This window comes from Crinia signifera, chromosome 8, assembly GCF_055691185.1.
Source record: "Crinia signifera chromosome 8, ASM5569118v1, whole genome shotgun sequence".
In the NCBI taxonomy this organism is placed as follows: domain Eukaryota; kingdom Metazoa; phylum Chordata; class Amphibia; order Anura; family Myobatrachidae; genus Crinia; species Crinia signifera.
Genome location: NC_139224.1, coordinates 175206477 through 175221625, shown reverse-complemented (window position 1 = coordinate 175221625; position 15149 = coordinate 175206477). Strand labels below are relative to the sequence as shown.

The following is a 15149-nucleotide window of genomic DNA, read 5'->3' as shown; positions in this document are numbered from 1 at the left end:
CAGAGCTGTGCTTCAGCGCGTCTCTGCATCCTACTTTCATTTGCCATGTGACTGTGGTTGCCATGGTAGCAAAGGGATTGTGCAAAATCCCAACATCATTGTAAACAAATAAATCTCTAAAAAAAAAAATAGACCATGTGACTTTTAAAACAGTTTTGCGCCTTAATCTGATCCTCCGCAGAAATTGCAAATTAAAATCACTGAAACAATTTTTGATGCAACGAGAGCGAGAGAGCGAGCGACTTACCAAAATAATGAAAGCTACTGGGCCAATAAAACTGAAGATGAAATTGTTGTCTCTCCGCAGCCAGCACCTTGCAACAGAGAAGCATAAAATTAATACAAATGAGTTTGGAAATCGCACTTCATAAGAACAGGCGTCGCCCCCCCCCCCCCCCCCCCCCAAGCCTTTCCCTCTCCCCCATGAGCTGCAAAAATGCCAATATGTTGTGGTTTTTGGGACATGTGTTGAGAACAGACAGACGGTCCGCCAGTGAACCGCAGCGCGACCATCTGACTGTGCGCCGGTCTATCATTTATTTACTTAACAAATTATTTGATTTATAAATTAGTATTTTTAGACAATCTGTGATCCGAGCAATCACTAAAAAGGTTTGTATTTTTGCCCAGGCTATTCCTTGTGATCATCAAAGGCCTTTTATCTCTACGACATACGCAAAGCAACTGCGCACATGAATCGTAAGGGACCTAAAATCTCAGACTGCCATGTTCCGCTAACAGCCATTAGGACATAAAAAAGTGATCCAAGTGGGACTAAGCAGCATAAAGCCCCAATCGGTATTCGGATAAATGGTGCAGAGAGTTATCGGTGCCGGCGTCACGCAGCGGATCCTGGACTGAATATATAAGTCACTACGGGATCCGATAAATCCTCAGAAACGGACATCGGTTTCCTTGGAATACTTGTCCTCTGTGGAGTAATATTAGAACGTGCTGAAAATATTAGTTAACAGAACATTTGGATGCGTCGCCCTGCTCAGGGGGCATATGGCCGTGTTGCTCTGCCAAGGGCGCATACCGCCGCGTCGCCCTGCCCTGGGTGCACGCGGACACGTTACTCTGCCTTCTTATGTGACCAGGAAACAAAGTGATACCTTAAAAGTGACACTGGGAACTGTGAATAATTGACAGCGTTGGCACTAGCCGGGATCTGCCGCTGTCCTCTCTCTCCACCTCACAGTGTCGGTGACATGCCCCTGTCACAGCGCGGAGAAGCAGTAAGTAGCTGTATCGTTTACAGATAAAAGTAACAGTGCTGACGCATGAACCGGCCGCTGCGCAAGGTATAGGGGTCAACTCGCTTCGCTGCCCCAAACGCTCCGCACACTTGGTTTGACCTCAGTTGCTGCGGTGGTAACAGCACTTTGCCCCCTCGTGCTGAATTGAACCCCATAAACCTTACAGAAAACATGTCACTGGTGGGAAGTGATAAAGTTTTGGCTTTGTACTTTGGCATGGAATCCTCCATGTTTGATCCTGTCGGCCTAGTGTGCCCAAACGGGTTCTATATAGGGTGCGGATCTTAGCGCTGATACTGTCTGGCGACATGGAAAAGGTCCCAATTGTCGTCCATGCGGATTTTAAAGCATGAAAGTTAAACAAAAAACTCATGTCAGGTGTCGACCATTGCCACATCGACCTTGTGTCGACCTATTGTCAATGTTGATGTCGACCTAGTGCATGTGAACCTACAGATGTAGCCATGCTTATCGTTGCGTTGGACGTGGCGAGTGGTGCGATCCCGTTGCCATGCTTGTGTGTGTAATTCTCTCTCCCGGCTCAGCAGCGATGGCGCGGCTTTGCGATACAGCACCGTGGGTGCTACATTGGCGCACCCAACAAGCACGGCTATATCCGTATCATCCAGATACCCGCTCATGAATAATACAATGGGCGAATGAATGTATCAAGCTCTGGAGAGATAAAGTCACAAAGATACCTCCTGACACTGCCTGTTATCTAGGCTATTGATTGGCTGCTTCTTCACTTCGTCTCTCCAGGTCATGATACAACTCTCCCTCTCCTCCCCCCCCCCCCCCTTTATAATATCCGCTAAAGAACAGGTTCCGTTCCCGCATTACTTACGCCTTGTCCGTGCCGTAGCTCTTGTAGTCGATAGCAGCCGACACGCCGACCACGGTGGCGGGGAACAGGTAGCCCACTACGTAGTAATACTTTTTCCGGGAATATTCGCTCTCAAATACTTCCACAAGCATGAGGTATAGCTGGACGCCTTCCAGACACATCCAGGCGAAGGCGGCCAGGAAGAAGTAGTGGAGGAGACCGGCGAATATGGGGCAGGCAATCTGCAGAGAAGAGAGACAATGATGGAACTACGTAACGGGAATGGACCACCGGAAAGCGCTAAGCAGCTGCGCGCTGGGGACTCCCGGCATCAGATGTGTTTGGAAAAGTGATTAAGATTTAATTTAAGGCATTATCCGGCTACCATAAAGGATTCCACCACTATTAAAAAATATTCCATCTCTCTAAGAATGAAAGTCTCAACTCGATGAATCAAAACGACAGGAAAAAATTAAAACATTGAAAATGAAATCACCAGCGCAGGACGAGAAGGTCCCTCCGACTGAATGATTCACCAATATATTTTTTGGGTACTTTATATTGAAAAAGGATGTTCCCTTTTGCTAGTTCGGAGAATAATGAAACATTACAAAACAAAAACTGCACTAGAGCGTTATTATAATTGGTACAAAGGGAACTAAATAATACAAGAAAACTCTGCAAGAGCTTTTTTTAAAGTATACTTGACAAATCAGTGTCTGATTGTTGCCGTCGGTTACAGCATCTTTATCACTCAACTAAAAGTAAATCAATTTCCATACATTTAAACTGAAAAGGTTTAAAGTGCTCTCTGGAATGATGAAAACGTGGGCGCTGCCATGGCTAAGAAACGTTGTGAATACAATGTTATATTGTGCAGTTAGTACTTACCGGGACACTGGGTATTCAGGCTTATCGCTATGGGTAAGTACCGGGACACTGGGTATTCAGGCTTATCGCTATGGGTAAGTACCGGGACACTGGGTATTCTGGCTTATCGCTATGGGTAAGTACCGGGACACTGGGTATTCTGGCTTATCGCTATGGGTAAGTACCGGGACACTGGGTATTCAGGCTTATCGCTATGGGTAAGTACCGGGACACTGGGTATTCAGGCTTATCGCTTTGGGTAAGTACCGGGACACTGGGTATTCAGGCTTATCGCTATGGGTAAGTACCGGGACACTGGGTATTCAGGCTTATCGCTATGGGTAAGTACCGGGACACTGGGTATTCAGGCTTATCGCTATGGGTAAGTACCGGGACACTGGGTATTCAGGCTTATCGCTATGGGTAAGTACCGGGACACTGGGTATTCAGGCTTATCGCTATGGGTAAGTACCGGGACACTGGGTATTCAGGCTTATCGCTATGGGTAAGTACCGGGACACTGGGTATTCAGGCTTATCGCTATGGGTAAGTACCGGGACACTGGGTATTCTGGCTTATCGCTATGGGTAAGTACCGGGACACTGGGTATTCAGGCTTATCGCTATGGGTAAGTACCGGGACACTGGGTATTCAGGCTTATCGCTATGGGTAAGTACCGGGACACTGGGTATTCAGGCTTATCGCTATGGGTAAGTACCGGGACACTGGGTATTCAGGCTTATCGCTATGGGTAAGTACCGGGACACTTGGTATTCTGGCTTATCGCTATGGGTAAGTACCGGGACACTGGGTATTCAGGCTTATCGCTATGGGTAAGTACCGGGACACTGGGTATTCAGGCTTATCGCTATGGGTAAGTACCGGGACACTGGGTATTCTGGCTTATCGCTATGGGTAAGTACCGGGACACTGGGTATTCAGGCTTATCGCTATGGGTAAGTACCGGGACACTGGGTATTCAGGCTTATCGCTATGGGTAAGTACCGGGACACTGGGTATTCAGGCTTATCGCTATGGGTAAGTACCGGGACACTGGGTATTCTGGCTTATCGCTATGGGTAAGTACCGGGACACTGGGTATTAAGGCTTATCGCTATGGGTAAGTACCGGGACACTGGGTATTCAGGCTTATCGCTATGGGTAAGTACCGGGACACTGGGTATTCTGGCTTATCGCTATGGGTAAGTACCGGGACACTGGGTATTCAGGCTTATCGCTATGGGTAAGTACCGGGACACTGGGTATTCTGGCTTATCGCTATGGGTAAGTACCGGGACACTGGGTATTCAGGCTTATCGCTATGGGTAAGTACCGGGACACTGGGTATTCTGGCTTATCGCTATGGGTAAGTACCGGGACACTGGGTATTCTGGCTTATCGCTATGGGTAAGTACCGGGACACTGGGTATTCTGGCTTATCGCTATGGGTAAGTACCGGGACACTGGGTATTCAGGCTTATCGCTATGGGTAAGTACCGGGACACTGGGTATTCAGGCTTATCGCTATGGGTAAGTACCGGGACACTGGGTATTCAGGCTTATCGCTATGGGTAAGTACCGGACACTGGGTATTCAGGCTTATCGCTATGGGTAAGTACCGGGACACTGGGTATTCAGGCTTATCGCTATGGGTAAGTACCGGGACACTGGGTATTCAGGCTTATCGCTATGAGTAAGTACCGGACACTGGGTATTCAGGCTTATCGCTATGGGTAAGTACCGGGACACTGGGTATTCATGCTTATCGCTATGGGTAAGTACCGGACACTGGGTATTCAGGCTTATCGCTATGGGTAAGTACCGGGACACTGGGTATTCATGCTTATCGCTATGGGTAAGTACCGGGACACTGGGTATTCAGGCTTATCGCTATGGGTAAGTACCGGGACACTGGGTATTCAGGCTTATCGCTATGGGTAAATACCGGGACACTGGATATTCAGGCTTATCGCTATGGGTAAGTACCGGGACACTGGCTATTCAGGCTTATCGCTATGGGTAAGTACCGGGACACTGGGTATTCAGGCTTATCGCTATGGGTAAGTACCGGGACACTGGGTATTCAGGCTTATCGCTATGGGTAAGTACCGGGACACTGGGTATTCAGGCTTATCGCTATGGGTAAGTACCGGGACACTGGGTATTCTGGCTTATCGCTATGGGTAAGTACCGGGACACTGGGTATTCAGGCTTATCGCTATGGGTAAGTACCGGGCCACTGGGTATTCAGGCTTATCGCTATGGGTAAGTACCGGGACACTGGGTATTCAGGCTTATTGCTATGGGTAAGTACCGGGACACTGGATATTCTGGCTTATCGCTATGGGTAAGTACCGGGACACTGGGTATTCTGGCTTATCGCTATGGGTAAGTACCGGGACACTGGGTATTCTGGCTTATCGCTATGGGTAAGTACCGGGACACTGGGTATTCTGGCTTATCGCTATGGGTAAGTACCGGGACTCTGGGTATTCAGGCTTATCGCTATGGGTAAGTACCGGGACACTGGGTATTGGTCTCGCTTATCGCTATGGGTAAGTACCGGGACACTGGGTATTGGTCTGGCTTATCGCTATAGGTAAGTACCGGGACACTGGGTATTGGTCTGGCTTATCGCTATGGGTAAGTACCGGGACACTGGGTATTGGTCTGGCTTATCGCTATGGGTAAGTACCGGGACACTGAATATTGGTCTGTCTTATCGCTATGGGTAAGTACCAGGACACTAGGTATTGGTCTGTCTTATCACGCATTGGACTAATGTGTGGAAAGTATATACACAGCCTTTATTATAAGTAATCAGATTTATCTCCTATGTGGTCCATGGTCAAGGAACCATTACTCACCACAAAGTCTGTTTTATCGATGCCGACCAGAAACAGGAACTCCGCAATGAACAGGTTGATACAGAGATTCTTGTGTATCGTGTTCCGATCACTCTGGAGGCCGCGGAAAAAGCAGAAGGTGAAGATACAAATGGCGAGGCAGATGAGGGATATGACGATTCCCACCCAGGTGATGACGCTCATCAGCCATTCGTTACGACTGTCTTTGTACTAGAACAAGTTAAGGATACAAAATTTAAGAACTAAACAGGAAAGACCGGGCATGGAAGGAAACATTCATAAGCAAATTAAAAGAACAATAGAAATGTCATTAAAGAACAACATTAAGTAGGAACGTCAACATTTGCATCTAAAGCAATGACCCAACTAAGGTGGTCCTAGATGCCTTCAACTCAATCCCATTGTTCTGGAATTCATTCCTTTTCCTCTCTGTGATTCATTTCCCCCCATGTCCCATAGGAAATCTGCAGCTCACTCATCCCAAAACAACCCTGTAATTACGCAAACGCAACACAGATGAGGGCGGTCGCCCAGATTCCCAGCAGCTCTACATGAAACAACCAAAGAGGAGGAAGACAGAGGGCGCCATAGCCTGCTGACGGCATTTTCCACTATAGACAATATTACAGTAACAGGGTACATACCACAATCTCTCGGTGGGCCATGAGTATCGCAAAATTGGTTAAGTGGCTGCAAGCACATGTTGTGTGGGTTTTATTGGTTTCCACCAATCGGCAACCCTGGGTGGACCAGTACCCCATCATCGTCCTCTCAGAGTAATTCCAGAAAGAGCAATTGGCATTAAAGTAATTGTCAGCCTGCGGGAGGGGAAGAAGAATAAGGACAAAATAAATAAATGATGCATTAAGGGTTCCGGTATAAATGGGAGACAATCGGTCAACTCCTAATGGTAAACAGGGAGTAGGCTGACACCTAACAATGATTAACATACTCTAGGTCGACAGTGACTGAAAGTTGACACAAGCACAAACATGACATGAACATGGTTGGCACATGAAAAGGTTGACGTGTTTTTCATGGTTTTGTGGTGTCTATGTCGCCATGGACACCGCGTCCGATCGGATGCTTGCTGCGCTCGGGACAATATTATTCCGCCTCCATGACCACTGGGATAGTAATATATGAACAAGTTGGTTAAAGAATAAAAATCATGAAAAATGTGTGTCGACCATGTTCATGTCTACCTTTTGCTTGTGTCGACCAATATTATGTCCACCATTAGTGGTCAAACTAGTGATTGTCGACCAGATACCATATCGAGGCCTTCACTAAGACCAGTCAGTCATGGCAGGTGCTATGGAGGATCCGAGAGCAGGTGACTGATCTACAAGCATGCCGGTACTACTGTGCTGAAGATACCGGTTAGAAGAGAACACTGGGCGTTGTAGTCCAAAGTCTCCTGATCTCCAGAATGCTCACTGCGATGGCCTCGACACATAACAGGTCACTGGGGTGAGACAACCGGCATTGCAACACGGATTCTTAGGAAATGTAGAGAGGATCTGGACTCTGGGCCGGCATGCAGTAGAGAGACAGTCAATTGGTCAATATGGGCAATAGGTCGTCACATGAGATTGGCATGAGATTAAGTGGTTTTTTTTTCACATGAGGGCACGGGGTACAATAAGGTTTCAAAATGTGAAAAACTCATGCCAACGTTGCTTGTGTTGACCTTTTGCCATGTCAAGCTTGTGTGTGTGGAGCCAATTAAGGTCTACCTATGATTAGCACCATTGTACACGACGGCCATGGGTGCACTTTACGCTAAGCGGATGATAGTGGATTTTTTTTTTTTTTTGTTGGTTAAAAATTCTTGTAGATTGGAGTTCTCTCTGAGTCCAATTGAAAGTAAAACTGAAGTTATAATACGTCCCAAATTAGTAAGAGATCTAAATTCGCCGACAGCAGCTCAAAGAACATTTTTTAAATAATGGGTACTTGTTTCCTAGCACGGCCACACCGCTTCTAATCTGGGGCATCGCAGGTAAAAAAATCTTATCGGTCGCATCGCATGCGTGCTAAAAAATCGCATGCGATAGTCCCGACGCGATGCCCCCGATTTCCCATAGGGAACAATGTTAAATGCCTCAATTTACCCAAATGAACAGGGAACAATGTTAAATGGTCCAGAAACCCCCAAAAACACCCCAGAACAGTGAAATGGCCCCCCAAAATTAGTTAACGCCACCCCACGATCAACGTGAACCCAAAGCGTGGCGAGCGCAGCGAGCCCGCGAGGGGCGGCGGTACGCGTCCTCCGACCTTTTCATACCCCCACTATCCACGTCGGCGTGGAGTTGAGAATAGAATAGTGTGGCCAGCGCAGCGAGCCAACGAGCCCGAAGCGTGGCGAGCACAGCGAGCCCCGCGGAAACCTTCACAGTTATACGCGTCCCCTCGCGGGCTTCACAGGTGTCCGTGGCGACGCGGACACCTGTGAAGCCCGCGAGGGGACGCGTTTACCTGTGAAGGTATCCGCGTCCCCTCGCCACGCTTCGGGCTCGCCACACTATTCTATTCTCAACTCCACGCCAACGTGGATAGTGGGGGTATGAAAAGGTCGGAGGACGCGTACCGCCGCCGCTCGCCACGCTTCGGGTTCACGTTGATCGTGGGGTGGCGTTAACTAATTTTGGGGGGCCATTTCACTGTTCAGGGGTGTTTTTGGGGGTTTCTGGACCATTTAACTTTGTTCCCTGTTGATTTGGGTAAATTGAGCCATTTAACATTGTTCCCTATGGGAAATCGGGGGCATCGCGTCGGGACCATTTCATGCTTATTTAGCCGCATGCGACGCGACCGACGCGATTTTTTAACTTTTCAATGCATTTCAATGGGAAATCGGGTCCATCGCGTCGGGGGCCATCGCATACCACTATTAAGGGCACAAGATCAATGCGATTGTGGCCGTGCTAGGAAACAAGTACCAAATAATGTTTCCTGTCTCACGCAGGGAAACTGCATTTCACATATGTGGAAAACAAGCTCCCGCTGCATCTATCAGGGGACGTCTAATAATAGGCTGTTAGAAGTCATGACAAGACGCCGTTCTGTGCGAACTCGGAACCCAACAACTGTCACATATAGGCGAGAAACCAGTGCAGTCCTCCTTCACAGCTTGGGGTGTCGCTTGTAGCACAGTCTGGTCTGTCTCTCAGCACTGATATACAGACCACACTGTGCTAGAAGCACCACAGCCATCACGGATCCCCCATTTACATACTGCATATGCATTAGCGGTTGGGTGGTGGTTTTTCACATTAGTGATTCATGCTGAATGAGCCCCATTGTACAACCAGCTGAAAGTCCCATAAAGCTTTGTTAATTGCTTGAGCGGATGATGGAAAATGTTCATTTGTAAGTCGCACTGAACAATCGCGCGCTACTAAAAGTGCCAGAAACTGCGGCGTCACCCAGTCGCCACAATGCGAGCAGCCACCTTCTGTAGGCCGAGCCGGCATTCAAATGCAGCCCATTAATTCACTAGGTGCCAGCCGCACTCAACGAGACTTGTCTAAACTTTGTAACAGAACAAGCGTTAGATCTTCTACCCTGTTATCAGGATCGTTTCACATCTCCGAGGCTCCTTTTTAGCATCTCTTAGCTACGACACTTCACTTTCAAGGACAGAAAATCCATTATTTAGCGCTGAATGAGATAAAGCACTATAGCAAGCTGCTCTGCGCCGCACAGTACGGGAAGCCGATGAGGGAGAGCAACAAATGCCCCGATGTTCATCGCATTCACTTCTCCGCTCAGTAACATAGAACAGAATAAAAGCAAAAAAAAAATGACAGTCTGGCTGTTGCGTGAAACGGAGATGAGTCACCGCCAGACCGAGATAAACAGAATGAATCTATATCTAAAGGGAACACAAATAATTACTGGGTTCTGGATAAACAGTCTGCATAATTTGTGCCCCTTTATTACACCCCTCATTTGGGGAAAAACCCAGGACAGCGCCTCTAGTGGCCAAACAGTCACAGAACATGCAATAGAACATTTTTATCACCAATTCTGTCAAACGGGATGCAGTCAGCGTTCAGACAATGAGGATGTCGGCTCTCATTAGGCACTAGTCACTAGTGCGGGGACTTAAGGTTAGGCTGCAGGAAGGGGAAGGTTAGAGTTAGGCCTGCAGGGATGGGGGTTAGGTTTAGGCACCAGGAAAGGAGATGGGGGGGGGGGTTGAGTGTTAGGCTGTGAGGCAGGGGAGTTAGGTGGTGGGGTGCAGAGATTAGGGGATAGGCATGAGCGAGGAGCGTTAGAGTCAGGCTACACGAAGTAGCCTTTAAATTGCCAACGTCTGTATTCTTGTGGCCAGCCTTTTGACCGCCAGTCTTCCATATTTATCCCGTCAAACATGAGGTTACAGTAGGGCGGCACACGGGGTGGTTACTGATCCCTGCATAAGAAACAGACTAAGGTGATACAAGATAGTGGCGCGCGTACTAACCTGATTAATGATCTGATTATGGGAACACATTGCTCGTATGTCACCACAAAACTCAGTGACATCCCCGTAAGATTCCCAAAATCGCAGATTACAGGCAGGTCAAACTCAGCCAGTGATCACCTACCCAATAAACACCACCACATATTAATCTGCACCATCCGGCCATTGTTACTGTTCATTTATTGTGCAGCCAGAGAACCGCTGACATACAAACACAGCGCCTATTTGGCTTACGTGACGTTACGCAAATATTTGCTGACAAAAACGACTTCAAAAATGGTAACGAATGCGCTTATTTCTATCGTTCTCCCCAGGGCTGGAATCCCAACACTGATTTTACACTTGGAGGCCCCTAAATCTGCTAATTTATACAAAGTAATCAGAGTTAGACGGAGCTGTCCTGCTGCTAAGGTAAGAGTTAATTTTCACTCACAAACGAATTAGACTCATTTACATTTTCATGTTGCTACTGAATTAGCTTTCATTAAGAATACACTTAAGTTCTAATAATCACTGATCCAAGTTTCATTTAATTTTATGTTCGATGACTGGAGGAAATTCTCCAAGTGACCTAGAGGTACATTTCAAATTCTAATGGAAACCATTTCTTTTTTTCTCTGCTCTATCAGCCGCCCCCTGATGGAAACCGTTTCTTTTTTTCTCCGCTCAGTCAGACGCCCCCGAACCGCTACTGATTTTACAACCTTGGAAATAATTGAGGGTCACTCACGTCAATGTGCTTCAGGGTGAAAAACACAGGATCCGTCAGGAAGACGCGGCTTGACTCCTTGTTTATGGACGCTGCGATGACGTGCGAATTGACCGCGATGGTGTTGTTCCTGCCGACCAGATCCGCTCCGAGTTTTATGGTGGCGTTTTCCGTGCTGAGGAACTGGCCGAGGCTTTTGTACAGGATGAAGACCAGCTTTGCCAGACCTGGCGCAAGGTATGAGAAGAAGCCATTAGCAAGACTGAAACCGGCGGCCGCCAACATTCACAGCAAGAATAAAGCAATTTAATAGGAGTCTACGCAATGCCGATGGATACCAGAAATGAGAGCAGATGTTTCTACAGCAATAACAGAAAGGAAAGTCGCCATTTACTAGTAAACAATCAGAATGCTAAAGTTACGCTGGAACAATGGCAGGAAGAACAGTTGCCCGGCGACTTACCGTTTCGGCTGTTCTGTTTGACGGTGTTAGCAGAGAGTTGGATCAGGTTTCCTCCTTTGCTGCCCTGAGGAAATTTCAGCTCTTGCACCTGGCCCTCTGTACTGAGCACAGCCACCTCGAGAACTGGTGACGGGGGAACGCGAGTTGGGAGATACAAGAGCAGAGTTACAATGCAGCCATTATAAAGTCCTTTCCACATGTGCGCAGGGGGGAACAGTGGAACGGTTCTGTTCCAGTCTGTACTTAAGCTTTATGAAAGACGCATTTGAAATCTAAGCCGTCAGCGCAGAGCGGAGCCCTGTTTAATAGCATTGTAATGTTACGTTACAGGATACTCTGTTATTGGCTGCTATGGTACCAGATAGGCTTATACAACTCAATATCGCAGCCAAGCTGGGAATTTGCGCAACCTCCATTTCTCAGTCCCAAAGCTAAACGTCACTTTGCCGAGGGGACCTATTTACACAGGACGCCGTCCCCGTACAATCAACTTTCAAACAAAATTCAATTAATGTCACAAGAATCACAGTAAACCTCCCTCGTTAATTAGCAATTAATGAAGTTTTGGTAATTATGTGAGGATGAGATGCAACATGACTGGCGCGCAGACAACAGCCGCCGCCACCCGTCATTTACTTACTTATGTTTTCAGTAGGCATGGTGATCCTGGTGGGGTCCGCGAGGTTGTCCGCCAGCACGAACGCCCCTTCCTCCAGGGTATCCAGTAACATGGTGGCGGCGTGGGCTTGTTCTGAGGAGTTCATGTCTCGCCAAGACTGCAGAGCGTCGAATCGGAGCAGATTGTCCACCGTGTCAACAATAGCCTGGGACAAAGGAGAAGTCGCCATTAAGTCTTACGACACATACGCCGCGCAGGCGGCAGCTGGTGCCGGGTCACTTTACTACAGGTGATAAGCGGTAATAACAGAATGAGTGAGAACATGCACAACATAAATACTGCACAAATGGGCGGGAAACGGAAACCTGGTCAAAAGCTATAAAATATATAAAAGCACAAAAACCATATGTATAATATAGTGACAGGGAAAGGGTTACAGGTGCGGTCCGGCTGCATCAGGAACTGTAGTAAGGACGCAAGAAGAGACTGGCATCAGCCCAAGCAAGTAGGCATGTGACTGGGCCGCTTGTTAGATCAGATCTTCCTATATACAGAGAGGCAGTGGCATCGCGCCCACACAGAGAGGCTGCGCGCCGTGGCATCCCGCCCACACAGAGAGGCTGCGCGCCGTGGCATCCCTCCCACACAGAGGCTGCGCGCCGTGGCATCCCGCCCACACAGAGAGGCTGCGTGCCGTGGCATCCCGCCCACACAGAGAGGCTGCGCGCCGTGGCATCCCGCCCACACAGATGCTGCGCGCCGTGGCATCCCGCCCACACAGAGAGGCTGCGCGCCGTGGCATCCCGCCCACACAGAGAGGCTGCGCGCCGTGGCATCCCGCCCACACAGAGAGGCTGCGTGCCGTGGCATCCCGCCCACACAGAGAGGCTGCGCGCCGTGGCATCCCGCCCACACAGAGATGCTGCGCGCCGTGGCATCCCGCCCACACAGAGATGCTGCGCGCCGTGGCATCCCACCCACACAGAGAGGCTGCGCGCCGTGGCATCCCACCCACACAGAGAGGCTGCGCGCCGTGGCATCCCGCCCACACAGAGAGGCTGCGCGCCGTGGCATCCCACCCACACAGAGATGCTGCGCGCCGTGGCATCCCACCCACACAGAGAGGCTGCGCGCCGTGGCATTCCGCCCACACAGAGAGGATACGCACTGGGGCATCCCGCCCACACAGAGAGGATACGCACTGGGGCATGCATGTTTGGATGTAAATAATAATAAATAAAAAAATAATCACATTGCAATGCCAGGGGAGCAAATACATTAATATTGTTTCTGTGCAGGGTATATACTGGCCACTTTTATATGCAGCCAACACCCATTAGACAGCTGCAATTTAAATTTCTCTTCAAACACCCAGGAGCATGTTACACCTCCCCCACCCCCCCTCCCTCCCCTGCAGCGCACCTTGGCATTACCCAGGTGCACATTACATCTGCCCCCCTGCACTGCAGCATATTGTTATTCTGTCCTAGAGCCCATGAAACCCTGGTGTTTCACATCTCTGTTTTAGTGTGCCGAGCAGGATATTTGGCTTATGGGTATCTAAGTGCAAACCATGTTGAGGTTACAACATAAAACACGTTGAGGTCACAATACAAGATTCCAGTCATTTAATTTTATGTGCAGAAGCGACTAAGTAACCCGCTAAGGAACACTGAAACCATTTACAAGAGTTGCGTGTAACTGGTGGTCTATGCCACGGAAAGGACAAGCCGGTGAACTCCGTATGACATACCCCTGCTGCCAGCAGCAGGCCCGTAACTGGGGGAACAGATAGTGATTACAGACGACAGGTTTATTAGCAATCGCTAATTCTGCTCAGACTCCCAGACATGCAAAATAACAGAAATGGAAGCAGATTTCAAAGAAACAAACTCAACTCAGCAAAACAAACCAATTAAGCCAACGATTTAAAGAACGGATGGTGTTTTGTTGTTAAGACGCACAGATTTAACCATCGCACATGAACAATCCAGAGCAGAGTCATCCAATGTGCCTCGTACTGGGATTGTACATATATTGTATATAGCATTCATAACTAATGCGGCCGCTGCTCCGTCAGGACAGATTCAGTTAAGATTTTTTTTTATTTTTTATAATCACTGGATTCATGAAAGCAGCACAGAGACTGATTCAGAGGTGGTCAGTGTCTTATGCAAATGGGGGATGTGCTGCGATGCATTTTGATTGACAGACTTCAACTGTTTGGAGCGGTTGATGAGTGAGTCAATGGCGGATAAGTCAGTGTTAGTCTGCCTTTGAATAAGGCTTGCTTATGGTCATTTTCCGTATAAACCATCCACCCCCCCCAGACGTTCATTGAGGAAGGAGATTTTAATCGCACGCAGGCTGAAAATTGTGAATATAGCGAGGCTTAGACTGTAGGCTTATAGTCAGCCTACAGCATGAGACCCCCTCTCCCAATGCTTAGGGCAGTACTTGGGTGAAACAGTGACCCCTGGTGGTCTGTAGACATAGTGAGGCTTTATCCATTACTAACTACACATCCCAGCATACCCTGACACATTTATGCGCCTAGGTCATACTAACAGGACGAGTCCTGGAGATAAAAGTGTATCGCGATAACGTGCCAGCCAATCAGCTCCTATCTGACACATAAATGCATGTGTTTGAAAAATAGACAGGCTGTTACTTTATCTCTCTCTATCGTTCACTAAATCAATCTCAGGACATGCTGGGATGTGTAGTTCCACAGCAGCTGGAGTGTCACACGCTGCCTATCAATAGTCTGCTGTATTAAATAGCTATGTGCGCAACTTGATTACACAGTGCTGTGTCCGCATTCCTGGTAAAACGAGTTATTTCACCTCTGTATATCGTCGGGAATGGAAACGGTATTTGTTAAGAAAAATAAATGTTACAATTTAAGGAAATGAGTGAGGAAGAGCGAGAGGAGGCCTAATCCGGGAGAGGAAAATTAATTGGCCTAATTTATCTTAATATCCTCTTTCTGCATAGCCGGTCACCCTGGCGTCCTCAGCAGGCGCTGGGAAAGATTCGTCCAAGTGATAGAGAAGCAT

At 48.2% G+C, this 15149-nt stretch overlaps 1 protein-coding gene across 18 annotated transcripts in view; it reads right to left on the bottom strand.

The window, feature by feature from the left end:
• Positions 1 to 15149, bottom strand: part of ADGRL2 (adhesion G protein-coupled receptor L2) — an 84839-nt gene that overhangs the window by 27218 nt on the left and 42472 nt on the right. For all 18 annotated transcript variants that reach the window (XM_083157830.1, XM_083157831.1, XM_083157837.1 and 15 more), the window contains 7 exons: positions 12112 to 12295; positions 11472 to 11594; positions 11030 to 11235; positions 6467 to 6640; positions 5823 to 6032; positions 2107 to 2327; positions 248 to 314 (listed from right to left, as the gene is read on the bottom strand). In XM_083157830.1, coding sequence (XP_083013956.1) covers positions 248 to 314; positions 2107 to 2327; positions 5823 to 6032; positions 6467 to 6640; positions 11030 to 11235; positions 11472 to 11594; positions 12112 to 12295 — 1185 coding nt within the window. The remainder of the gene's footprint in view (positions 1 to 247; positions 315 to 2106; positions 2328 to 5822; positions 6033 to 6466; positions 6641 to 11029; positions 11236 to 11471; positions 11595 to 12111; positions 12296 to 15149) is intronic.